Here is a 27,953-nt window from a genome sequence, read left to right on the forward strand (position 1 = left end):
CTCAGGATTCTGCCACTTACTGGCTGTGTGACCTCAGGAAGTTACTTAACTTCTCTGTGCATCAGTTGTCTGGTGCGTGCAATGGGGCAACAAGGGTACAAGACACCCAGCATGTAGTGTTTGCTGTTATCATTATATCAAGACTTCTGGGGACGCCTGGGTGGCTCAGTCAGTTGAACATCTGACTTCGGCTCAGGTCATGATCTCACGGTTTGTGAGTTCGAGCCCCGCATCGGGCTCTGTGCTGACAGCTCAGAGCCTGGAGCCTGTTCCAGATTCTGTGTCTCCCTCTCTCTCTGCCCCTCCCCTGCTCTCTCTCTCTCAAAAATAAATAAACGTTACAATTTTTTTTCTAAAAAAAGACTTCTGTTATTGAATTAAGTAAATCAAGACTTCATAGCAAGCGACTGAAAGATAACAAGGGCAGCCTGGGAACAAGAATAATGCATTTCAATTCACCTTGTGTTTATGTCTGAGTTTTCTTAAATTAAAACCACATAAAAACCCTGAAAAGCTCTACTTTTCTCACCTGGAGCCTCTCAGGGGGACTGGCAATATCCCATGTCCTCTCATGTTGTGTTTGTGAACTTTGCAGGGGGGTGGTGGGTGGCCTCACTGGCAGCACTGTCATTGGTAGGTGAAGGAAGTGCAAGTTGGGAAATCTACGAGGTGGCCACAGGTCAGCCTCATGCTATACAAATTGCAGACCTCCCAACCAGGAAGAGTGAAGTGGTCCCTTCAATACAGCAAGACAAGTGGCCCAGGGTGGAAGACCTGAGGGCCAAAAGAACCCAGTAAGAAAGGGGGCAGTCTTGGAAGAAATACCTAATATAACACAGTAATAGAAACTGTTATATATATGCCCATATACAAAGATTACAGTTCCCAGGGTCCTTTGAGGTTGGGTGTGGCTATGCATCTAAAATTTGACCAATGGCATGTAAGCAGAAGTGAACTTACACTCTTCTTCCCTGCTGCCTGGAACGTAGATGTGATGGCTGGAGCTCCAAGCAGCCATATTGGACAAGGAGGTGATCTTACGTCTAGAAGCCTCTGCTAATAGACATGAGCCTGAGTCCCTGACAATTGTGTGAAACTACCAGCCTGTCCTGAGCGGCCTACTTCCAGATTTGTTTTAAGATGAGAGAGAAATAGAATGACTATTTAATCCACTGTTATTTTTGGCCTTTCTGATACATGCAGACAAATGTAATTCTGACTATACAGAAATTTGACACAAGTAAGTTATCTAATTAAGATTTTAAAATTTATTTATTTATTTTGAGAGAAAGAGAGCAAGCAAAGAAGGGGCAGAGAGAGAGGGAGAGAGAGAATCCCAAGCAGCCTCCGTGCTGTCAGCACAGAGCCCAATACAGGGCTCGATCTCACAAACGGTGATCACGATCTGAGCCAAAATCAAGAACAGGTCACCTAACTGACTGAGCCACCCAGGTGCCTCTCTAATTAAGATGTTTTAAGTTTATGTGATCAAAAAGAATGAAATCTTGCCATTGGCAACAATGTGGATGGACCTATACTGTATTATGCTAAGCGAAACAAGTCAGAGAAAGACAAACTATGACTTCACTCTCATATGTAGAATTTAAGAAACACAGATGAACAAAGGGGAAGGGAAGGAGAAATCTAAAAACAGAGGGAAGCAAATGATAAGAGACTTCAAATACAGAGAACAATCTGAGGGTTGCTGGAGGGGTGTGGGTGGGGGATGGGCTAAATGGGTAATGGGCATTAAGGAGCCACTCATTATGATGAGCACTGGGTGTGAGATGTAGGTGATGAATCACTGGGTTCCACTCCTGAAACCAATACTACACTGTGTGTTAACTAACTTGAATTCGAAATAAATAAATTGTGTACTATTAAAAAAAAAAAAAAAAAAAGACTGGAGCACCTGGGTGGGGCTCAGTCGGTTGAGCGTCCAACTTCGGCTCAAGTCATGATCTCACGGTTTGTGGGTTCGAGCCCCGCATCAGGCTCTGTGCTGACAGCTCAGAGCCTGGAGCCTGCTCCAGATTCTGTGTCTCCCTCTCTCTCTGCCCCTCCCCTGCTCTCTCTTGCTCTCTCCCTCTCTCTGTCTCTCTCAAAATAAATAAACATTAAAATTTTTGTAAATAAATAAATAAATAAATAATAAAATAAAAAGATTTTTTAAAGTTTATGTATAAACAACATAAGCAGGGAAACTAGATATTGACGCTGATTTCTACAGAAAGGATAGAGAGTAACCCAAATGGTAACCCAAATGGAACCCAAATGGTAAATGAGGGATAAAGGGGGGGACTTCTTTTCTTTCTTTTTAAAGTCCTGACTGCTAAGGAGCCTACAGCCACAGCAACTGGAGAGGACCTTAGAAATGCACCTGTGTTCTCACCCCCTGTGAACCTCACCTTCCTTTCCTCGTTACACTTCCCTTTACCCCATTTTCTCAGCGATTTCATTTTATCATCTCATACATATCTTTGGAGGCTGCCATAACTCCTCTTTCAAGGGTGTAGGTGGGGCATCAATAAATAAGAAAGGAGATGGACGAGGAAGAGGGGCAGTCCACTCAGATGGAGAAAGAGTGCAAAAAGTAAAGGCTGAATAGACATTACTCCAAAGATGATACGCAACGGCCAGCAAGCATATAAAATGAAGCCTAATGTCACTAATTCATTTGGCAAATGCAGGTCAGAACCATAATGAGAGATCACCTCATACCCATTAGGATGGTTTCTATCAAAAAAGGAAGGAAGGAAGGAAGGAAGGAAGGAAGGAAGGAAGGAAGGAAGGAAAGGAGGGAGGGAGGGAGGGAGGGAGGGAGGGAGGGAGGGAGGAAGGAAGGAAAGAAAGAAAGAAGGAAAGAAAGGAGGGAGGGAGGAAGGAAGGAAAGAAGGGAGGGATGAAGGGAGGGAGGAAATAAGTAAGTATTAGCAAGGATGTGGAGAGAAAGGAACCTTTGTGCAGTGTGGGTGGGAATGTAAACTGGTGCAGGCACTGTGGAAAATAGTATGGAGGTTCCTCAAAAACTTAAAAATAGGGGCGCCTGGGTGGCTCAGTCGGTTGAGCATCCGACTTCAGCTCAGGTCATGATCTCATGGTTTGTGAGTTCAAACCCTGCATCGGGCTCTGTGCTGACAGCTCAGAGCCTAAAGCCTGCTTCAGATTCTGTGTCTCTCTCTGTCTCTGCCCCTCCCCTGCTCACACTCTCTCTCTCTCAAAAAAAAGAAAACCTTAAAAATAGAATTTCCATACTATCCAGCAATGCCACTTCTGGGTATATTTCAGAGGAAATGAAAGGTGGATTTCGAAGATATTTGCATGCCCCTGTTTATAGTAGTTTTATTCATAAGCTCCAAGAGGGGGAAGCAACCCAAAAGTCCATGAACAGATGAATGGATAAACAAATGTGATGTATCTATGCAATGGAATATTATTCAACCCTAAAAAGTCACATGGATGAACCTTGAGGACATGATGCTAAGTAAAATAAGCCAGTCGCAAAAAGACAAATACTGTATGATTCCACTTATATCAGGTGCCTAAAGGTATCAAATTCACAGAGACAGAAAGTGGATGGTTATCCCCAGGGGAGGCGGGGAGGGGAGCTGTGTTCATTGGGTACAGAGTTTCAGCTTCACAAGATCAGAAGTTCTGGAGATCAGTTGCACAGCAGTGTGAATGTACCCAATACTGCTGAACTGTACTCTTAGAAAGGGTTAAGATGGCCAATTTTATGTTGTGTGAATATTTTTTAATTATGTGTAATTTGTTGTTTAAGTAAAGACAAGAAAGACTAGCTTATCTTTTCACAAATTTGCTCAGTGTGCTTCCTGATCTCAAGTTGAAAGAAACTGGTGGTTTCATTTGGAATCTGCCCCGTACCATCCCTGCCACTCAGGAGAGAGAGGAGGTATTTACATCCAGCCAGGGAGGGTAAGAGGAAATTCAATCACTTGGCTTGGATGTCCATAAATATTCAGGATTGGAGTGATCATTCTTCTTAGGTTTCCTTTCTTCCTAAGTAAGATTGGCAAAACTTTATATATATATATATATATATATATATATTTTTTTTTTTTTTTTTTAAGTTTATTTATTTATTTTGAGAGAGAGCAAGTTGAGAGGGGCAGAGAGAAGTGGACGGAGATCACAAGCAGGCTCCGCACGGTCAGTGCAGAGCCCAAGGTGGGGCTCGAACCCATGAACTGTGAGATCATGACCTGAGCGGAAGTCATACCTTTACCTGACTGAACCACCCAGAGAGACAGAATGGGGAGGGGCAGAGAGCAAGCAGGACACAGAATCCAAAGCAGGCTCTGGGCTGTAGGCTCTAGGCTCTGAGCTGTTAGCACAGAGCCTAACACTGGGCTCGAACTCATGAGCTGTGAGATCATGACCTAGGCCAAGGTGGGATGCTTAACTGACTGAACCACCCAGGTGCCCCTGCCAGAAACTTTTTAACTGCTCTCCTTGAATCATCAGAATCACATTTATAAGACGGGATTTTTTTTCCTTTCTACTTCACTCTCAACATCTACACCCTTATTCTTTCTTTCTTTTTTTTATGCTTACTTATTTTTGAAATAGAGAGAGAGCAAGAGGGGGAGGAGCAGCGAGAGAGGGAGACACAGAATCTGAAGCAGGCTCCAGGCTCTGAGCTGTCAGCACAGAGCCCAATGCGGGGCTCAAACTCCCGAACTGCGAGATCGTGACCTGAGCCAAAGTGGAACGCTTAACCGACTGAGCACCCAGGTGCCCCAGTCTATCCCCTTGTTTTTATGTGCTTATGACAATGTACCTCCCACACACAACAAAAGAAGCACAAATTTTAAATGAAGTGTTTTTATACGCAAGATCCAGGTTACTTAACATGCTATGTAACTAACGCCAGCTAATGGGCTAAGCAGCGAATATGGGTTACTGAATCAACACTATGCTAGTTCATCTGAGGCCGAGCAGTCTTTTCGGATGATTCATGTTCCACTCACTTTTACTCAGTCACGGAAGCTTTACTCTTCCTTTCAACCTGAAGGTCATGCTAGTGGCAGGTTCCCATTCTGTGGCTTTTTGCCATTTTGTGGAAGGTTAAAACATGAGAAGTTTGGTTCAGATGTCTGGTTTTACCGTCAAATGATAAAGGCCAGAAATCCAGAGACAAAACCAAGAAAGAACATGTAAAATAAACTGAGTTCCCTGTAAATTTAAAAAGGGAAAAGCCACTTGTTCCACCTGACACACTTCACTCCACACCCAAGTATAGGAACCGAGTTCAACTGACGTGGGAATCACACTTGCTCTGTGACCTTGGGAATGTCTTCACCTTTCATCTAATTTCTTCCAGCCATAAAATGATAATTAATACTATTAATACTATAATGCTTCTGACTTGAAACATCCAACTCTGTTTAAAAGAGAGAAGGGGGGGCTCCTGGGTGGCTCAGTGGGTTAAGCGTCCGACTTCAGCTCAGGTCACGATCTTGCGACCTCGCGGTCCATGAGTTCGAGCCCCTCGTCGGGCTCTGGGCTGATGGCTCAGAGCCTGGAGCCTGCTTCCGATTCTGTGTCTCCCTCTCTCTCTGCCCCTCCCCCATTCATGCTCTGTCTCTCTCTCTGTCTCAAAAATAAATAAACGTTAATAAAAAAAATTAAAAAAATAAATAAATAAAAGAGAGAAGGGGGCACCGGGGTGGCTGAGTCAGTTGAGCATCCGACTCGGCTCAGGTCATGATCCCAGGGTAGGGAGATTGAGCTCCAAGTTGGGCTCCTCGTTGAGTGTGGAGCCTGCTTAAGATTCTCTCTCTCTCTCTCTCTCTCTCTCTCTGCCCCTCCCCTCTGCTCATACACTCTCTCTCTCTCAAATAAAAAGTAAATTAAAAAAATAAAAGAGAGAGGATGCACCGAGGTTACCAGAAGCATGGAAAATGCTGTGTGGTAGACTGATGGGCTAGTAGAAGTCTTATTACCCAGGTTGACAGTCAGGGCAGTCAAGAAGTCTCCCATTTTGTGTCCGCACTGGAGACAGCTTCCATTCCATTTCCGTGGGGTTGCAAATACCATCCACATGCATAGTGGTCTTTGATAGTGTGGTCGTTTCAGAAGACAATGTGATCCAAGCATTTTGTTTACATAGACTTCAGAAACTTGAAATATAATATTAAACCACAATTCTCACAGGCATCCTATTACATTTTTTTCAGGTTTTAAAACTTTTTATTTGCATAGTAAAAATTATGCATTCCAATAATTAAGATCGTTTGAACAACAACAAAATGGCAGTGAGGAGACTGCATTTTGCAGCCAGTAGGACACCTTGGACCAGCTTGGTTTTTACTTTAAACTTCACTGTGGTGCCACCAACTTCTTGCTTCACCGACGTGCAGGCTCTCTTCCTTCCCCACCAGCCAGCTGGCAGATGGGAGAGCCGGGGGTGGCTTGCTGTCAGTGGTTCTCGATTCTTCCATGTGAAAAGGGGTAGCACAGTCACTTACACTCGATCCAAACTCTTTGCATCTTACAAAGTTAAACAGCTACAAGAAGTACATGCAATGCCTGTGGAAGGTACCGTGCATATTGGTGGCGCTCGCCTCATTACGATCCACCTGCTCGCTTCTCCTATTCGCTGGTTTCTTTGGAAGGCGGTGGGCTTTTCTGTGGCGTTTCTGTTGCCTTCAATTTCAATTTGACGAATTTCTCAATCTCAGCCGTATTGGGTTTGTGAGACAAGATTGCAGAGGAAGCAGAACACGGTGCCGAAGCAAGTGGAGTCCAATCTGTGCACCGGCCGCCACAGGGCGCCCATCCTTTTATATTCTTCATAGTAATATTTTTTAGAAAGTTCCATATACACTTCAAAGATTCTGTTTAATCTTGGGAGTATTTTCACCTCAGTAGCGTGTTATTCTTGATGAGTCAATAGTAATAGATACTATGGTAATATATAGTAATATAATATAGTAGGGTATACTACCATAATATATAGTGTATATGACTATAAGTAACATGGCAATACGTAATATAGTAGCTAAGATAGGAATAGACTTAACAATCGAACAATTTTCTTCTAAATCAGTAACTAATATATGCCTTTCTTTCAGTGTTTCTATAGCATTTTGCAGTTTACAAATGCTTTCTGCTTCAATAACACTGGGCAGTAGACTGAACAAGTATTCTCCCATTAGTTAGAAGGAACTAAGCTCCCCAAATTTAAGTGGTGTGTCCAAGGTTGAAATAGTTCTTTTTGTTTTTAATTTTTTTAATCTTTATTTACTTTTGAGAGAGACAGACAGAGCATGACAGGGAGAGGGGCAGAGAGAGAGAGAGGGAGACATAGAATTGGACGCAGGCTCCAGGCTCTGAGCTCTCAGCACAGAGCCCAACACGGAACTCGAAATCACGAACCTCGAGCTCATGACCTGAGCCGAAGTTGGACGCGCAACCGGCTAAGCCACCCACCCAGGTGCCCTGAGATCGTTCTTCATCCATTCATGGTAGCTCCGTGAATGACATATCCTGCAAGAGAACAGAGAAACTAACATTTTTCTTACTGAGATGCATGATTTAGAAAACTTGGTTTTGGTTTTCTTTCAGGTCACTTTGGACTGAGGATGAGGAACTAATTTCATTTGAAGTGCCATCAAAAACTGATTTTGTATTTCATTATACCGATTATACTGTTTATGGATTAACTGAGGCATAACACTTTTCAAAAACAAACATCATTTTATGATACCAATAATGCAAAGTAAGGATTGTTTTTATCATTTCAATTGGCCTGTTTAATAGTCCTCAGGTTTATTGTCTTACCCATTCCTTCAGGGCTAAAATTTCTCAAGTTTCAATGCAAAAAAAAAAAAAAATGCTATTGGAATATCTTAAGAATAAGGGACACGTGCACACAACGAATTGTGAAGTTGGGCTCTGTCGCCACAGTTAATGTTTCTTCATTTGTTTCAGAATAAAATCAATGGCATGTTGTTGGGCATATTGTCACACCACATGCAGATGCTTGTCGAACATGAAGAATAACTTTCCAGAACTGAATGAAGCTGGACTGGAGTAGGAATCCTTCTCCATGGCACCAAATATGGACCAGCTGGTTGGGCTGCCATCTGAATGCAGTCACCAGGGAGCTCCGTCCACCAATTCTGTGCGATCCAGAACCATCTGACAGAACCCACAGCACCGGCCACCACCCTGACTCTTCACTGTGAATCTGTATTTTCTAAATCCACAGAACTCAAGTCTGAGGAAATAAACCAACCAGGTATTGAACTTGACCTAGAACCTAAGCTTTTCACAGAGTTGTATATGGATACCTCATGAAAGATATCAAAAGATGCCATCCCTCCCATCAATATGAAACCATTAACATTAATTTTTAAGGATTCAGCTTTATATTTATTATTTTAAATTTTGTGACAAATATATGTTTTAATTACCTGAAAGTTTTGGCTTCATATGTTTCTTGGATACTCGTTAGAGGCCCTACAAAGAGAAAACATTTAGAATTATGACATAGAGTTTTGCAAACGATGTTCACAAGGAATACTCGTTTTCCCATAAGATGGGCCAACTAAAATCATACACTGGCAATTCACATTTCACCAACCCACAGAATTAAAGTTTATGAATGGAATTTTCTCAAGATTTTCTCCCACACATTTTCTTTCACTTTTTGATACATGCTAATCTTGTCTGTGAACTAGCAGTAAATGATTAAAATGATAAACTGACAACACAATATTCACTAAATCTTAATTGTGCAAGTTTTTTAAATGCTTATTTATTTTTGAGAGAGAGAGAGAGGGAGACAGAGGATCCAAAGCAGGCTCTGAGCTGACAGCAGAGAGCCCAAAGCGGGGCTCCAACTCATGAACGGTGGCATCATGACCTAAATCAACATCAAGAGCCCAACACTCAACCGACTGAGTCACTCAGGCGCCCCAATTGTGTAACTTTTCTGATACGCATAAAACATTTTTCTGCTGGTAAAGTGATTCCTAGTTGATATGACAGAGATACATATCAAAATATTGGAGCATATTATATAAAAGTGCCGTGATTTCTAGTTTCACTCAAAAAAAAAACATTTCAGAAAATATATTAGATAAAAATCTTAAGCTCCACCAGGTCAAAAAATACTATAAATAAAGCAATAAAAGGCAAATTGGAAAACATATTACATATAATACACAAAGAGGCTTTTACAACACAGTAAGAAAAAGAAACAACCAATAGAAAATGGAGGAAGGGCATGAAGACGAGCTACAAATACACAGCCTCCAGTGATTCCGCACAGGAAATAGCGCACAATACAGAGTAACCAACTAGGGCTCATTAGACTCTTCACAGCTTGTGGTAAATATCTACTCAGCCCCTTCAATACTTTTTCATTCTGAATCCATGCCCACCAAGCAATCTTCTGATTAATAATGTGTTTTGTCAGGTTTGGGGAACCTGACTAGAATGAGCTGAATTGTAAATCACAAATACATAAATTAGCTCTGGGACCTATACATCAGTCTCAGAGTAACAGAAACTAACAAGCCAGGGAACTGGGGAGATGTTAAAGTGTGCCTACTTGCAACTAGTAGATAAATAAGTCCTGGAGATCGAATGCACAGCACAGTGCTCACAGACAACAATACTGTATTATAAACTTCAAAGTTGCTAAGAGACTAGATCTTAATTGTTCCCACCACAAAAAAGAGATGGTAATTATGTGACATGATGGAGGTGTTAGCTAAGGCTATAATGGTAATTGTATTGTAATATATAAATGTATTTTATACACACACACACACACGCACACACGCACACGCACACACAATGTTATATGTTGATTGTATTTCAATTTTTTAAAGTTTATTCATTTATTTAGAGAGAGAGAGAAAACAGGAGGGGCAGAGGGAGAAACGGAGAGAGAGAGAGAATGCCAATCAGGCTCCACACTGTCTGGGCAGAGCCCAATGCAGGGCTCCAACTCATCTACTGTGAGATCATGACCTGAGCCAAAACAGTCAGATGCACAAAGGCCTGAGCCACCCAGGTGCCCCAAGAAACTAACACTTTGTAACAGAAACGTATAGGTAACAAAATACTTTCACATTTGTTACCTATTGTGAGTTTCACCAAAATTACCTCTCCTGGACTAATCGACCCTGAAGAGACCAATAGAAATCAATTTTATGGACTTATAAAGCCAGGAATCAAATCCTTTATTAAGAGAGTGTTGATTCCAGGACGAGTAGAAATGCTATGGGATGTGCTCAGAATTTCACACAGGGACAGAGAAAAACAAGCTAACAGAATGGACTTGAAGGGGTCGAGGTGAGGAATAATAAAATTGCTTTGTTTGCAACCTTCTCAGTCGGGCTCATCCAATAAACCACTTCCACTAGGGGTCAGGCTTTACTTGAAGTCTATGTCTGTCCCTGTCAGTGAGGGATCAGAGCTGGGATCCCTTCCCCCTTCCTCCCACTCCCCCTTCCTCCTTTCAGCATTCCTACCTTCTTTCCTCCTAGCTGGTCATTCAGCATGTGTATTTTGAGCCCTTGCTATAGTATCATATGTTAAAGATACAGGTAAGGCTCCCACGGTCATACAGATAAGAGTAGCATCGGACTTTAAGGAAGTAAATTGTGGAAATAAAATTACAAACCCCATATTCTTGAATTCAACCTTGTTTAGAAAAGGTAATTAGAACAGAAGCTAACCACCTCATCAGTAGTTAATAATCAGCTCTTAGAACAGCAGTTCTCAAAGTGAGCCTCACAAAACCCTGGAGTACCTTGGGAGTTTGAGAGCATCTCAAGACTTAACGACTTTTCTAAATAAACATTTTTCTAATGAGATCAATGGTGATCTTACAAAGGTAATTTTTAAATATATTTTATAGTGAAGTGTGTCAACATCTGGACAATTTGCATTCGTGAACTAACATTTTCTAAATAATCAGCGCATAATGTTACAAAACCATTGCATGGGTAAAAGATCCATTGAAAGGGTAAGACGGGTAGGGCCTTTGGGTGGCTCAGTTGGTTAAGCGTCCGACTTCAACTCAGGTCTTGATCTCTCTTGGTCCGTGAGTTCGAGCACCGCGTCTGGCTCTGTGCTGACAGCTCAGAGCCTGGGGCCTGTTTCAGATTCTGTGTCTCCCTCTCTCTCTGACCCTCCCCCGTTCATGCTCTGTCTCTCCCTGTCTCAAAAATAAATAAACGTTAAAAAAATATTTAAAAAAAGAAAGTGTAAGACGGGTGAAGGGATTTTAATGTAAGAGAATACAAAAAGCTCATTTGTATGGTTTCAGATTCCACATTGCTACTAGGCTTTAAGAAACTCCCACTTATCAAGTTTCAATATATTAAAGAAGAATATGGACAGCTCTCTTAAAAGATTGCAAAATAGCCCCACCTCCACCCCACCCACCATTTCTAATGCATTTCCATGTGAGGCCATATTTTCTTCATATACTTCAAACAACATATTGATTGAATACAGAAGCAGGTATTCTATTGAACAGTGATCTGTGAAGCCAGACATGAAAGAGGTTTGCAAAAATATAAAATAATGTCATCCTTGTCATTGATAATTTTAGTTTCAGAAAACATTTTTCTTAAAATTTATGTTAGCATGTAATGGGCTTATTATTTTCATTTTCATTTTAAAAATTTTTTAAAAATGTTTATTCATTTCTGAGAGTGTGTGTGTGTGTGAGCAGGAGAGGGGCAGAGAAAGTGGGGACAGAGGACCCGAAGCAGGCTCTGAGCTGACAGCAGTGAGCCCCATGTGGGGCTTGAACTCACAAACCGTGAGATCATGCCCTGAGCCGAAGTCTGACGCTCAACTGACTGAGCCACCCAGGTGCCCCAAATTATTTTCATTTTTAAACAAATTAATAAATATTTTTAAATTTCTCAGTGGTAATTTTTAATGCAGTTAATATCAATAGATACCTTGCTTACATACAAAAGCTCTTTGGAGTCCTCAATAATTTCTAAGAGTGAGGGGCACCTGGGTGGCTCAGTGGGTTGAGCATCTGATTTCGGCTCAGGTCATGATCTCACAGTTCGTGGGTTCAAGCCCTACACTGGGCTCTGTGCTGACAGCTCAGAGCCTGGAACCTGTTTTGGATTCTGTGTCCATCTCTCTCTGTCCCTCCCCTGCTCACACACTTTCTCTTTCTCTCTCTCTGTCAAATGTAAATAAACATTAAAAAGTTGTTTGTTTTTTTTTTAAATAATAATTTCTAAGAGTGAAAGAGCCCTAAGACCAAATACTTTGTTGCAACACCATCTTAATGCAATGGTGGCGGGGGGTGGGGGGGAGCAGAGGTTTCTTCAGTCTCTGACAATAGGGAAAATAATTCAGTCATCTGTAGACAGCGAAGGAGGCTGTGGGTGGAGGGCGGTCTGATATTAGAGTAGAGACCAGAAAGTTTGAGACAGTTGCTACAGAAAAACAGGAGGGTGCTCTCAGGCTCCTCTTAAGTGCCTCCTTTGGCTGTTTCTGAGGCCAGTGGCCATGTGTGCAGGGGCTTTCTGGTCTGGAGAGCTGTTTCCAGATGACCCAACACTGCTGGCCCTCACTGTTCTCACAAACCCAGAGCCAAATCTGCTGAGAGTCAAGCAGGGGTAGGCTGTCTGCTGGTCATGTCCTTTTCTTTTTTTTTTTTTTTTTTAATATTTATTTATTTCCGAGAAAGACATACACACACAGAGCGTGAGCAGGGGAGGGGCAGAGAGAGAGGGAGACGCAGAATCTGAAACAGGCTCTAGGCTCTGACCTGTCATCGCAGAGCCCGATGCAGGGCTCAAACTCATGAACCATGAGATCATGACCTCAGCCAAAGTCAGATGCTTAACCCACTGAGCCACGCAGGCGCCCCATCAGTCTTGATTATAGTCATGCTGGTGGGCATGAAGTGGTATCTTAATGTCATTTTAATTTGCATTTCCTTCGTGGCTAATATGTGGAGCTTATTTTCATGTGTTTATTTTCCATTCGTATATCTTTTTCGGAGAAAGGTCTATTAAGATCTTTTGTCCACTTTTTAATGGGGTTATTTGTCTTTTTATTGTTAAGTTGTAAGTTTTCTTTGTATCTTCTAAATCCAAGCCTCTTATCAGATATGTGACTTGGAAAAAGTTTCTGTCATTCTGTGGGTTGTCTTTTCACTTCCCTAATGGTGCCCTTTGCAGCACAAAACTTTTAATTTTGATGAAGTCCAATTTATCTTTTTTTTTCTTTTATTTCTTGTGTTTTAGGGGCCAGATCTAAGAAACCATTCCCTCTTCCAAGTTCACGAAGATTTATGCTTATGTTTTCTTCTAACAGCTTTTGGAGTTTTAGCTTTTACATTTAAGTCTCTGATCTATTTTGAGTAAATTTTGTATATGGTTGAGGTAGGGGTTCAACTTCATTCTTATTCATGTGGATATCCAGTTGTCCCAGCATCATTTGTTGAGAAGACTATTCTTTCCACATTGCATTGTCCTGGCACCCTTGCTAGAAATCAGTTTCCATTGAGTATATGGATTTATTCCTAGACTGTCAGATCTAGTCCACTGGTCTATATGAGTATCCTTATGCCAGTACCACATTGGTTTTTATGAGTATATAGCTATAGCATGTTTTGTAAATGGAAAGTGTGAATTCTCCAACTTTGTTCTTCCTTTTCAAGATTGTTTCTATCTATATCCTTTGAGTGTCCATATGAATTTTAGGATCAGGTTGTCAATTTCTGCAAGAAGTCACCTGGGATTTTGATGGAGATGTGCTGAATTGGTAGATCAATTTGGGGAGTACTGCCATCTCAAAAATATGACATCTTCAAAACCATGAAAAGGAGGTGCCTCCTCTCCAAGTCTCGATTTCTTCATCTATACAACGCCTATCCAGGAACACCCACTCTAGCTAAGTAGGAATGAAACAAAGTTAGTGCAGGGCTATTGAAACACTCATTAGATAAGCGCTCTATGTCAGCTTTATTGTTTCGAGGAGGCGGAGCCATGCGGCGGTGGCGGGGCGGGGCGGAGGAGGGGCGGGGCAAGGCAGAGCCACTGGGCGAGGGCGAGGGCGAGGGCGAGGGCGGGGGCGGGGCACAGAGCCGGGCGGTGGGAGAGGCGGAGCCGTGCGGCGGGGGCGGGGGACAGGGTTCCCCGGCCCGCGGGCCGCTCGGTTCTAAGTGGCCGGGGAGGCAGGGCGAACGAGCCCCGGAAGGCGGCGGGAAGGAGCCGGCATCCGCGTCATGGCTGCGCCGGGTGCGCTGCTGGTGATGGGCGTGAGCGGCTCGGGGAAGTAGGTCCAGGAGGGCCGGGGGGCGCGGGAGGCGCACTGGAGGAGGCGGCGCGCGCGGCGGAGGCCAAAGCCTGAGTCGCCGTGCCGGACCCGCGGGGGACGCAGGCTTCTCGGGAGCCCCCCGCTTCCCTTTGCCGATGAGGAAGCGGAGGCCCGGGGCACCTGCTCCCGCTCCCCACCGTCCAACCTGCCCGCCCCCGGCGGGGGGGGGGGGGGGGAGCGGGTGCTGGCCGGGGACCACATCCGAGACCAGGGTTCTCCGCCTATAAATCGAGAGGCTCTTGGCGAAAGCCCTTTGTAAAGAGGCACCTGCTGGGGCGCCACCCGCAATGGCTCCTGCAGTCACAAGTGCCCGAGTTTGGGAGCCTCCGGTCAGAACAAGGCCCAAAGCACAGGGACAAACCTCTCCCTACACAGGGTCCCAGTCTCCCACAGATCTTGGTCAGATCTGGAGCAGCAGCTCCCTCCTGAGAGGTGCTGGACTTTTGTGATTGGATTTTAGGAAGAGAATTTCACCTCCTGGTCTGTTTTCTCTGTTCTGTGATCAGCGTTTATCAGCTTAAACTGGAAGGAGTCAGTGTTAATAAGGCGTCACAAAACCCCCAAGGGTTTGCAAGGAGGTACACCGGATGCCACAAAGCCTCTGCCTAGCCCGGTCTGGCCAACGTGGGGACTGTGAGCTAGACTTTGGCTTCCTGATTAGACCAAACTCTACCTTGCTTTTTACCGGAAAAGGCAGCTACAGCAGCATTCCGCCCCAGGCAGCAGAAGACAGATCTTAATCAAGTGAATTATCATAGCTTCAAAGGCCTTATAATACCCTCCTAGAATTTTCTGGACCAGGAACTGCTTGTGTGGTCAAGTATATATTAAAGACTCTTTCTTGCTCCAGGTAGGAAAGTTTAGGTTTTCAAAATTATTGTGGCATTTTTAGCCTGGTATCCTGAGATAATTTGGGGGTTCTTGAAATAAAATTAAAATAAAACAGGGAGTCAGAAAGTCCTTAGCTGTTGTATGATTTGAAGAAGAATGTAAGACTGCTTCTGTGGTGTGACGAAGTGGGTGTCTAGAGCCAGAGATCACACAGCTGCCTGGTTGTGTGAGCTTGGGCAATTCATGTACCCCTCTCTGCCTTGGATTAGATTGGGAGGCTGGTGGCTGAACCATCTGACTTATGTGGTTATGATATTCATGCATTCAGTAAATATTTATAGAGCTCAATCCTGACTCTGTGTCACTGATATATATTGAATAGGACAGATAAAATCCCTGCCCTCAAAGAGTTCACATTCTAGTATGGGAAACAGACAGTAACTGAATAAATACATGTACATAGCATGCCAGCAGTGGTCAGTGGGCCAGGGGAAAATAGACAGTAGAACAAAGAACAGCAGGCAGGGCAGTGAGGGAAGGCTCCTCTGAGGCAGTGGTATTTTGCACAAGACCCGCAAGAAGTGGGAGACTAAGCCTGATGGACAGCTAGGGAAAGATCATTATAGGAACGCAGAATGGCAAGCACAAAGCCCAGGAGGCTTGGTTTCTTGGTGGACTACCAGGGAAGCCATTGCATCTGAATGATGGGAGATGAGGTCACAGAAACAACGAAGGTGAAGAGAAGTGATCATATGCTGGAGATATTCTGAAGGTAGAACCAGAAGGATGTGTTGATGGACTGGATGTGGGGTTTGAGAGAGGGAGAGAGGTGTTAAGGATGACTTCAAGATTTTTGGCTTGCGTAATTGGAAGGAAGGGGGTTGCTATTGACTGAAGGGGAAGCAGTAAGCAGAGCAGGTTTAGGGAAAAATTTATCAGGAGCTCAATGTGGGATGTGGTGAACTGCCTATCAGTCATCCAAGTGGATTTGTCAAGTGGTTGATTGGGTATAAAGTCCAGAGTTCAGGAGAAGAACTTTAGAAATAAATGTAGGGATCCTTGGTACACAGATATATTTAAAGACATAGATGTTGAGATCACCAAGGGAGTGAGTAAAGATAAAGATGCTGGCCAAGGCCTGAACCCTGAGTCCTCTGATGGTGATAGACCAAGTAATAAAACGAGATGAGAATTGATTATGTTGATCAATGGATGTAGCGACATTGAGTTCTTTGGTGACTTTTCTGAGCCCCTGATAGGGCCTTGCAGAATTTTAAATTACACTCTATAACGTTTACAAGGGAAAAAATGGCTCAAGAAAACAGTAGTCTCAAGCCAGAAAGATTGCAGTTAAGCCATTGTTAAAACAAAGTAATGTCAAGTAATAATTTTACTTATTTACTATGTTTATTGCCTCTCCCTCCCCTATCTGGATGTAAGGGATCTGTTTTTTCCTTTTTGTTTACTGACTTATATGTCTAGAACAATGCCTGGCGTGTAGTAGATGCTTAGTAAATATTTGCTGACCTAATGCATGAATGAATGAACAAATGAATGAACGGAACTATGTGAGTAGGCGGCAATGTTAGTTTTGTTTATATGTTAACAGCCTTCGTGAAGCCACCCTCTGCTTCTTTCCAGGTTTCCTTCTGTTGATGACATGAGCTCAGGCCCTCTGAATATCTTTTGCATTTAATCTGTGCCCCCACCTACCGCCACTGTCCTACTGGTTTTTGTTTTGTTTTCAGTCTCCTTAATCCTGATGTACACCAACTCGCTTGGAGACCTTTGGGTCCCAGCCTGAGTAATGCTTACTCCCGTGAGTCTTAGCTCTGAGCCGAGCACTGTGACTTATTCCTGCTGGGGAGTCCCTGTCCCTGACCACTTTGAGTCCAGCTGTTCTCTGGTTTGGGTTTGGATAGAGCAGTAGACAGTAGACTTTTCCTTTTCCTTCTATCTCCTCCCTACCAGTCTACACCCAAATCTAGTTAGCACTTCTTTTAAATTGTGAGTGGTGGCTGACGTGTTCATTCCTGGCTAATCTTAGTCCTAAGTGTGACTTCCGTTATGCACAGCTCGGGCTTCTCTGGCTGTGGAGTTAGTCGCCAGTAGGCTGCAATGTCACCCTGTGCAGGCTTCAGCACAATGAACCTAGTGGGACAAGTCCCGGTCCTCATCAATCCTTTGGTTACATCGGGGAGCAGGTCTCAGTTGGGCACACATGTATCTCTAACACCTCCCTGATACCTTCGTAACAAAAGAAAGACAGAACCCTGGAATCCAGCTAGAATGTGAGCAGGGTCTTATTTTAATTGTATACATCTTTTTGGTTACCTTCCATTTAAGGCAAGTAATGATGGCTTCTGGTAGGAAGGAAAAAAGTTTCCTTCTTTAACACATTCACTTAACTTTAAAAAAATGAAGCAATAAAAAAAAAAAACATCAAGTAGGGGCACCTGGCTGGTTCAGTCCAAAGAGCATACAACTCTTGACCCTAGGGTCATGAGTTGAAGCCCCATGTTGTGTTGTGGAGATTACTTAAATAAACAAAACTTTAAACAAACCAAGTAAATAACTGTAGAGAAGGGATGCAAAACTTCAGAGGGAGGGTATGAGGACACAGTAGGAAGATAAAATCAAAATTCTGAAGGTGGTCCTACAATGACTGGCATTTGGGCAGCGGATTAGAAATTGAGGGCAAGAAGGGACTTGAGTTATCATGAACTGTCTGCCAGCCTGCACCCTGACCCCAGGGCGCTAGACCACAAGCCTCAGGGTAGCTGGGAGCACATGGCAGTGCGCCAACCATATCCTGGGGACTAGTAGGTGCTCAGTAAGCACTGGCTGAATGAAATGAGTAGTGAGTGGGTAAACGTAGCTCAGTTCCCCTGTTTTGCAGGTGATGAAAAGGGTTTGGAGGCCAACTTGCACAGAAGCACATGGCTATTTAGTGGCCAGAGGGAGACGGTGGCCAGACATTAGGTGCTGAGACCCAAGCCACTCTCACCAAGAGTGCTGCCTGGTAGGGTTCTAGCGGGGCCTATTCAGATGCGCTGCACAGAGGACATTTCCCTCCAGGGTTGAATGAGTACTGGTGATTCTCATCCCAAATTTTAAGAGTGTGTCTCTGTTAACCCCCAGACAAGGTGTTAATGCTTTTATGAGCTCCTTGAACCTTGTCCTGGGAGGTTGAAACCCTGCCCCACACCCACCCCCCGTCAGACCCCTCCTTCCAATATCCTCAGTAGAATCTTATCTTTATTCAGTACTTTTTCTCAAAATATAATTATCTATAGAACAGGGACCAAAAAGCTTCAGAAAGAACTTCAGTTTAATGAGATCTTATATACAGTAAAACCTTGGTTGTGAGCATAATTCGTTCCAGAAACATGCTTATAATCCAAAGCACTTGTATATCAAAGCAAATTTCTAGAACAATTGGTTCAGTTGTGATCATGTGATATTTAGCATCATGTACTACTAGGATTGCACAAGACATCGCAGGTTTGTCAAGTTAAAATTTATTAGAAATGTTTGCTCGTCTTGCGGAACACTTGCAGAGCAATTTACTCATAACCCAAGGTTTTACTGTATTGCTTTTTGGAAAAGAAAATTAGTGGTAATCAGTAATTATGTCATTTAAAGTTTTTTTTTAGGGGCGCCTGGGTGGCGCAGTCGGTTAAGCATCCGACTTCAGCCAGGTCACGATCTCGCGGTCCGTGAGTTCGAGCCCCACGTCAGGCTCTGGGCTGATGGCTCAGAGCCTGGAGCCTGTTTCCGATTCTGTGTCTCCCTGTCTCTCTGCCCCTCCCTCGCTCATGCTCTGTCTCTCTCTGTCCCAAAAATAAATAAACGTTGGAAAAAAAAAAATAAAAAAAAATAAGTTTTTTTTAATTTAACATTTATCATTTTTGAGAGACAGAGACAGAGTGTGAACGGGGGAGGGGCAGAGAGAGGGGAAGACAGAACCCAAAGCAGGATCCAGGCTCTGAGCTATCAGCACAGAGCCCGACGTGGGGCCCAAACTCACAAACTGTGAGATGGTGACCTGAGCCGAAGTCAGACGCTCAATGGACTGAGCCACCCAGGCACCCCAATTTTAAAAAAAGGGTGTTTTTTAATGTTTATTTATTTTTGAGAGAGAGAGAGACAGACAGAGCACAAGCAGGGGAGGGGCAGAGAAAAAGGGAGACACAGAATCAGAAGCAGGGTCCAGGCTCTGAGTTGTCAGCACAGAGCCCAACGCGGGGCTCGAACTCACAAACCATGAGATCATGACCTGAGCCAAAGTTGGATGCATAATCAACTGAGCCACCCAGGCGCCACCCCCCCCAATATTTTTTTAAGTTTATTTATCTATCTTGAGAGAGAAAGAGAGCACAAGCGGGGAGGGGAAGAGAATCCCAAGCAGGTTCTGTACTGTCTGCATGGATCCCAATGTGGGACTTGAACTCATGAACCATGAGATCATGACCTGAGCCAAAGTCAAGAGCCAGATGTTTAACTGACTGAGCCACCCCAGTGCCCCAATTACGTCATTTAAATTCCTGGAGGAAACTAATGTCATGCTCTAGACTCCAGGGTCAAGAACATTACTGTCACTGCTTCAGTATCATAAAGTTAGTGGGTTTCAACACAGCGGGGCAGCTGCCTGTGTCCCAGGGCACCCCTGCATGGTGGGAGGCACATGCGGGTTGGGAAGGGCAGTCACCTGAACCTCTGTGTCCTCTCCACAGATCTACCGTGGGCTCCCTGTTGGCATCCGAGGTAACCTGTTCTGATGCCTCCCAATTTCCAGCCCCGTTGTGCTGTCTCTTTGCTCCTCTCCCTTATGCGCCCTTTCTTCTGGCCCGTTGGGGTTTGTCAAACAAACCATGGGCATGGCTTGTGAAACCCAATGGGGCAATTTTGTTTTTCTCTATGGTGATCACCAATAGTGATGAATGAAAGGAGCAGCAGCCCTGGGAGCTGGGATAGTGACGTGGCATCAGGGCCTCCCTGCTTCTTCCCTCCCCCCACCCCAGGGGTGGGGAGCAGCAGGTGGAGGGGAGGCCGGCGGGGCGGGGGGGTGGGGGGGGGAGGGTGGTCCTTGGGCTGCTGGTGAGGAAAAGGGTGCAGGCTCATTTCCACACCTGCCGGGCGGTATTAGTGATGGTTGTCACATGGGCCACACTGCCTGCCACACACACTGTTTCACTTTGTTCTTAAAGTTAGGTTGGAAATTCTACGATGCAGATGACTATCACCCGGAGGAAAATCGAATGAAGATGGAAAAAGGGATCCCGCTGAATGACCAGGTAATGTTTGCCATCTGTTTCCAACACAGATGCTCCGGCCAGGGGCCAGGGGCGGAGATCTCGCAGCACCTGGCGTGGGAGAGTTCCTGCATGAGGGGACCCGCGCACAGTGCTCCAAAGCCAGGCACACGGGGGTCCTGCATGTGTCAGCTTTGGCCCTGAACTTCTCTCTGAACGCAGAGTCAGGACGATACCACCCTGCCAGGACACTTTGTTGCAGGCTTTTAATCTGCAGATTACATTCCTGAGAGGGCAGAGGCCCTCCTGTGCCCCAGACCTGTGCCTTCATCCTCTCTCCCCAGGGTCACCGTCACCAGACTCTTATCTACCCTAAAGCCAGAGTGATCACTACAGATCCAAATCCAGCCCTTTGGAAGTTTCCCACCCATCTCAGGGTCAAAACCTAAAGGCCTCAATATGCCCCACTCCTGTAGGAGTGTGCCCACCCTCCCTCTCTCCACCAGAGCCACCTTGGCCCCTTTCTCCTTTTTTATTTTAATGTTTATTTCTTTCTTTTGAGAGAGAGCATGAGTGGGGGAGAGGAGCAGAGAGAGAGGGAGATAGAAACTCAAGCAGGCTCCTTGCTCAGCTCAGAGCCCGAGGTGGGGCTTGAACTCACAAACCCGGGAGATCATGACCTGAGCCGAAACCACCTGAGCCAGCCAGGCGCCCCAACCCTGGCCCCTTTCAGTCACTTCTACTGCTACGCTCTTCCCCGCAGGGCCCTTGTATCTGCAGTTCCCACTGTCTGGAATGCACTGCTGTCCCCTCTTCTGTTAACCCTGCTCATATTCACAGCTCCGCTCCCATGCCACCTCTTCAGGGAAGCTCTCCTGGACCTACTAAGGGCAGACCTCCTGTAATACAAACTCTTGCAACACCACAGCCCCCACTGCCCTGGTCCCATTTGCAACTTGGCATTTGATGGTGTGAGAACTTGATTAATATTTCTCTCTACGACTAGATTTTCCTTCTGAAAGGGCAAGGACTGTGGCCTGTTAACCATTATAAACCCCCAAGGCCAGACACACAGTAAATGTCAGAAAATACTTGTGGCACAGTTGTAAGTGAACAAACGAAGGAGAGAAGGAATGAATGAATAGTAACCTCATTCCTTTATGCACTGTCACGAGACCACTTCCTAAGGGTCCCTCTCAAAGCAGACGTACTAACTGTGGACTCACTGGTATAACCAGCTGTAGCCCAGGTGAGATGTGAGGGCCAGGTCCCCTCAGCAGCTGAGAGCAGGGCCCCCCGCCAGGCTCACAGGGCAGGTGTGTCCAAAGGGCGGGAACAGAGTGGAACTGGCCAAAGACCGACACCGACATTTTCACTTTCAGGGACCTTGGCCCCAGCCATGCTGCCACTATCTCACTGTCTGCCCTTTGTCCCGCCTTGCGGGACACTCTCTGTTTCAGGGAGTGTGGCTTGAGTTGGCAAAGATTCAAACTTGGAACCATCAAAGTGAAACTTGCGGGGCGCCTGGGTGGCTCAGTCGGTGGAGCATCCGACTTCAGCCCAGGTCATGATGCCACACTTCGTGGGTTCGAGCCCCGTGTCAGGCTCTGTGCTGACATCTCGGAGCCTGGAGCCTGTTTCAGGTTCTGTGTCTCCCTCTCTCTCTCTGCCCCTCCCCTGCTTGCCCTCTGTCTCCCAAAAATAAATAAATATTTAAAAAAAGATTTTAATGAGATTTGCAACATTTGACTTGAGAAGACAGGAGGAGGGAACCATAAAAGAGATTCAGAGTCACAACGGAAGCATAATAATGGCATGACACTAGAGATGATGGACACAGTGCAGACGACCTGTCTCCACCACTCAGCTTGTGTGGCCTTTGGCAAGTGGCTCAGTCTCTCTGTGCCTCATTTTCCTCCTGGGAAGTAGGGATGGTACACAGGCCCCATTTCATTGGGTTCTTGGGAGGGGATTAAATGAGGTAATACTAAAAAAAAATAGTCACAGTGAAGTGCACAAAGCATTCAGTAAGTTATCACTTACTTATTGTTGCTAATCTATCCACACAGTCTTGTAGGTATAACACAGACCATTTCTACAGTGTGTAAAATGGGACTGCGCCAGCATTACTTTTCTCCTTGGTGAGTGCAAGTAAAAGTTAAGCTAAAGAACGAAGTAAAACAACCCAAATGGATGGATTCTAAAATGGCACTTAAAGAGCTTCTGTCTCGTCCACAAGTGAGGCTTGTTAGGTGGGCAGTGTGGGTGGGGGGAGGGAGTAGCATTCAGAAGAGTTTATTGTACAGAAGAAAAGGTTATGAGTTCCTGGACGAAACATAATGACTTGCTAAATATATTGAGAAGAAACCATACAAGTTGGCCAGACTTTAGACTTTCTGTCAGGGAGAGAAAGAGCTAGAACAGCAGATGGTTTACATTTTTAACGACAGCCCAGCCAAGAATGAAGGTGTAGGTCAGAGCTGGGCTGGCACCAGTGGCCGCTCCTGGTCACCTAGCAACCAGCCCCGCCCCCGAGATACCAAGATGAGGATCAAGTGGAAAGTCGGGGCAGAGGTTCAGGTTCCTCTGGGGAAGAGTCTCAGGAAGGCTTGGTTTTGTGCTTGGAGGGCTGAGGTTTGAGTTGAAAGAACCTGAGTCGAATATTCCAAGGGCTCCATAAGGCTATTTAGATGTAAATTAATACGAAATAAAATGTGAACTCCAGTTCTTGGGTTACACTGCCACATTTCAAGTGTTCAATAGCCACATGTGGCCAGTGCCTACCACCCAGACAGCACAGAGAACACTTCGATCATGACAGAAAGCTCTAGTGGACAGTGCTGGTCTAGAGAGAGATATGCCACCCAGGCTGTGATAGGATGTTAGTAGGAGAGTGATGGTGAAGTATTTGCAAGCTCTCAGTCTTCTCTATGTGCCAGGCCCGTGCTGTCCTGGCAGCCCACAGTGACACTTAAGACTTCAAAGTCTGTTGAAGGAGGAATTTTTTTTCCCCTTGAGAAAGAGAGAGCGAGTGCGAGAGGGGTAGGGGCATAGGGCGAGGGAGAGAGAATCCCAAACAGGCTTCACACCCAGCGCTGAGTGCAACATAGGGCTTGACCTCACAACCGTGAGATTATGACCTGAGCCGAAATGAAGACGTGCCCCAAACGAGGGTTTTTTTGAGAAAAAATTTCCTGATTATAAACGTAATATTTGCCCTGTATAGAAATTTGGGGGGCACCTCGGTGGCTCTGCCGGTTCAGCATCTGACTCTTGATTTTGGCAGATTTTGGCAGAGGTCATGATCTCATGGTTCGTGGGATAAAGCCCTGAGTCAGGAGCCATACTGACAGCACGGAACTGCTTGGGATTCTCTCTCTCCCTCTCTCTCTGTCCCCCTGACTCCCCGCATCATGCTCACTCTCTCTCCCTCAAAATAAATATATTTTTTAAAAGAGTAGGGATGAAAAGAGGGCTGTGAACAAACCGATGTTAGTAAATTTGAAGGCTTAGATAAAATTAGACTGTTTCATAGAAAAATATAAATTACTGTGGGAAAATGGGCTTGAAGGGCAGTGATCTGGTGGCAGAGACTATTCTTTTTCTTCCCAAATGGAAACATGATCTTACTGATGCTGCATTTGGCTTAAGTATCAAGAGGGTCCTGGGGCACCTGGGTGGCTCAGTCAGTTGAACATCCAACTCTTGATTTCAGCTCAGGTCATGATCTCACGGCTGTGAGACTGAGTGCTGCGTTGGGCTCCACGCTGAGTGCAGAGCCTGTTTGGGAGTCTCTCTTTCTCTCCTTTTCCCTCTGCCCCTCCCTCGCTATTGCACAGGCACCCTCTCAAAAAAAAAAAAAAAAAAAAAAAAAAAGAGAGAGAGAAAGAAAAAGAAAAAAAAAAAATCAGGAGGGTCCAGAGATCTAATTATATGTGTAGTCTCTTCCTGCCATTTCAAATACCAAAACTGAATCAAGAATAGAAAACCTGGGGTGCCTTGGGTGGCTCATTCGGTTAAGCATCTGACTCTTGATTTTGACTCAGGTCATGATCTCAAGGTCTTGAGATCAAGCCCCACACTGGGCTCTGTACTGAGGGAGCACTGAGCCTGCTTAAGATTCTCTCTCTCCCCTCCCCTCCCCTCCCCCAGTCATGTGTACATGTGTGCTCTCTCTCAAACAGAAAGAAAGAATAGAAAACCTGAATATAACACAATGCTCATTAAAAAAGTTGAATCTGTAATCAGAGATCTCCTCTCAAAAAAAAGGCCCCGGGCCCAGATGGTTTTTCAGATGAGTTTTGGTCAGCTTGGACCACTGTAACAAAATACCACCAACTGGAGTCTTAAACAAAAGACATTTAGTTCCCACAGTTCTGGAGGCTGGAAGTCCAAGATCAAGATGCTGGCATGGTCAGGCTCTTGGTGAGGGCCCTCTTCCTGGCTTGCAGGTGCAGGGGGGTATGAGGGGTTGTGGCACAGAAGAGAGAGAGTACACATTAGCTCCCTAGTCTCTTCTTCAATGAGCACTAATCCCATCATAAAGTTGCTGTGTGGAACCACCCAGTGACTTGACCCCACACAACAGCCTTGCATGTGGCTTACTTCTCAAAACCACTAAGTTCTCTCTGGACTTTAACACTGATGATCACCATTATGTTTCTGTACAAATAAACAGTACCTGGAAAAGTCACTTTGTGTCTGCTTTAATTTCAGGACAGGATTCCATGGCTCTGCAACTTACATGACATCTTACTAAGGTAAGAGAGCATCAGGCCTTAAAGAAAACTCATCAGAAGGTAGAGGGGGGGAAATACACTCTTGAAATCACTACTGACTGATGATAAAGGATCCCAGTAATGGAGTGCACTTCTGTCAAGTAACCAACAATGATTTTAATCAACCAGAGACATATAATTTAGTTGGGTTCTAGAGACAGCTTCTAGACAGTTCCACAATTATCTGGGAATCTTGGCAGCCACTTGGCTTCCATAAACCCATTTCTTCATTTGAAAATGGGGATAAATATAGTTCCTACTCACAGATTATTGTGAGAATTGAGATGAGGCATGGGTGGCACTTAGAACAGTCTCTAAAAACGCAGGAAGTGCTCACAAGGGGGTAAGCAGTGCTACCACTGTTACAGCCACATCACCACCATTTCAAGCTGTGGCCAAGCAGAGAAAACCTAGGGTCATTTGTAAGTCAACAGATAATTGGTCACCAGGATTGGAGGCCTAAATCGTCCTGCTCTATATCATGCTTCACAGCAAACGAGGTCCCCTCCACTCGTCCGTGGACCTGGCCCCTGGGAATCCTGGTTGGGATGTAGAGGAGAAAGAAAAGGCAGGGAATGGCTTATAAATCTTGCTTTCTAAAATGAGGACGAAATTTCCTATTTTACAAACCTAAATCATCTGCACCATATGCAATTAGAATATACTTAAGATGAAAAATTCAGTTTACTTTTTCACACCACACTGACGTAGCTGGCAAACCCTGTCTTGCACGGGCTTATTAGAGTTTAGGAGTTTAGGGATTCAGAGTTTGAGAACTCCCACCACTTGGGTCTCTATAACATAAATAGACTCGTCAGAGATCGAATACACTGACCTGTGATGTACACAGAAATGGAAGATCCTCAGGAGAGCAGAGATCAGATATCCAGACCCAGAAAAGACAAGCTCCTACCCACGGCTTGTGGGTGGGAAGAGCCAGAAGGCTCAGATAGGAGTTCATATAAGTTCGTTGCTGATGATACACTCCATCCACTGGGTCTCAAGTGTCACTGGCCATAGAGCGAAAGCAGACCTCTTCAGAATTCTCAGTTGGGAAGCAAACATTCTAAGTGCCCAAGCCGGGGTTTACCCTTCACCTCTACTTGAGTCCCTTCCCAGCCCCAAAATGACTGCCTCTCCTGACCACGGACAGGGGCACACTGCAGCTGGGTGGACGTGGGGCTCACTTACTTGTGCAGTCTCCGAGCACGCCGGCTTTCCCTCTTTGGTGCTTGTCACTCTGCCTCTATTTCTGGCTCAGATTTTTTTCTTAGCACGTCCCTGGAAGCTTCTCATATCCTGCTCACCTTGACCACATACAGTCTGATACTCCCTTTTCTCCTTTCTCCAGCTCTGTACTGGTAACTTTACCAGACTCTTCCAGCATATTGTAGAGCAGGGATGGGGAGGAGCCAGCTGTGAACTTCAAGTCACTGTGAACACCTGTGGAGAACCGAGGTGTGTGTGGTACCGATACCCACCGGCAGCCACCATGTCCACATGCTGTGGCTGAGCCACATCCTACACTGACACCTACCAAGCACTTCTGTGTACTGGGCACCTTGATAAACTTTTCCTCCCCACACTTCTACGGACAGGTACTCTAAGTAGTCCCATCTAACAGACGATGAACTGATGCTCAGGGAGGTAAACTGCCCAGGATGGCTCAGTTCACTAGTGGAAGATCTTTACCTCAAAGCCAGGACTGCCTGATACTTGACCACCATTTTGTAATGCTTCCCTCTGGCCAGAGAAGTTAGGACTGGAGTCCTTAACCTGGAATTGACACCAATTATTTTAAATGACCTTATTCTTTAGTTAACCCCCCCCCCCAACTTTTTAACAGAGATGTAGCCTCCGGACAGCATGTGGTTCTAGCCTGTTCAGCTCTGAAGAAAGTGTACAGAGACATCTTAATACGAGGAAAAGATGGTGGACCTCTGAAGTGTGAGCAGATGCGGAAGGACAAACAGCCAGCTGAGGTGAAACTCCTCGTGGTCTATCTGAGTGGGTCGTTTGAGGTCATCTCTGGACGCTTACTCAAAAGAAAAGGACATTTTATGCCCCCTGAGTTACTGCAGTCCCAGTTTGATACTCTGGAGCCCCCATCAGATCCAGAAAATTTCATCCAAATCAATGTGGACAAAAATCTTTCAGAGATAATTGCTACAATTATGGGAACTCTAAGATAACATGAAAACTGTTTCAGATCAGTGGTCTGGAACAATCAGGCAGAAATTTCTATCCCAACTCAAACTATGTTCTAGTATCTTTGTCAATACTGTATTCTAAATTCTTAAGGTGAGCAAACCATAGTGTACTGAGATATGTGTGTTTGGGTATGATTTGAAGAATCTGTGGTACTCTTGTCATTGTGCTCTGGCACACTGGGAGGAGACAGGAGGGAACTTTGAAAGTAAAGCTTCACAGAAATTCAAATATGATCAGAGGGGATTCTATAATCAATGCTGTAAATCACGACCTTATTTAGAACATTCTTGATCATGCCTATATTTGGACAAATAAATGAAACTTGACTATCCTTGGCATCCCCTGGAAATTGGTCCCAGGAGCAGAAATGTACAAAATTGACCGCTCACCATCAAGTCACATCAGACCATCTGCTAATCCTCTCTCCCAAGATAAATAAAAAGCACATAAGCTTCATGGATATAAAAAGTTGCAAAGGTGGAACTTCGATGGATGAAGCAGGGAACTCAGTGCCCCAACTGTCCCCATTCATTTT

At 44.9% G+C, this 27,953-nt stretch overlaps 1 protein-coding gene and 1 pseudogene across 10 annotated transcripts; one reads left to right on the plus strand and one right to left on the minus strand.

The window, feature by feature from the left end:
* Nucleotides 1–5,786: 5,786 nt before the first annotated feature.
* Nucleotides 5,787–27,054, minus strand: LOC111557579 (annotated as a pseudogene).
* Nucleotides 14,124–27,749, plus strand: IDNK (IDNK gluconokinase). 10 transcript variants are annotated; one of them, XM_023242202.2, is made up of 5 exons: nt 14,127–14,301; nt 19,911–19,941; nt 20,385–20,471; nt 25,146–25,189; nt 27,054–27,749. In XM_023242202.2, the coding sequence occupies exons 1-5, from the start codon at nt 14,252–14,254 to the stop codon at nt 27,397–27,399; spliced, it is 558 nt and encodes a 185-aa protein (XP_023097970.1). In that variant the 5' UTR covers nt 14,127–14,251; the 3' UTR covers nt 27,400–27,749. The 10 variants fall into 10 exon arrangements, with proteins under 10 accessions (XP_023097977.1, XP_023097970.1, XP_023097973.1 ...); XM_023242205.2 differs by having other exon boundaries at nt 14,135–14,264; XM_023242207.2 differs by having other exon boundaries at nt 14,135–14,264; nt 20,389–20,471.
* The last annotated feature ends 204 nt before the right edge of the window (nt 27,750–27,953 follow it).

Source organism: Felis catus, chromosome D4 (genome assembly GCF_018350175.1).
Source record: "Felis catus isolate Fca126 chromosome D4, F.catus_Fca126_mat1.0, whole genome shotgun sequence".
In the NCBI taxonomy this organism is placed as follows: Eukaryota; Metazoa; Chordata; class Mammalia; order Carnivora; family Felidae; genus Felis; species Felis catus.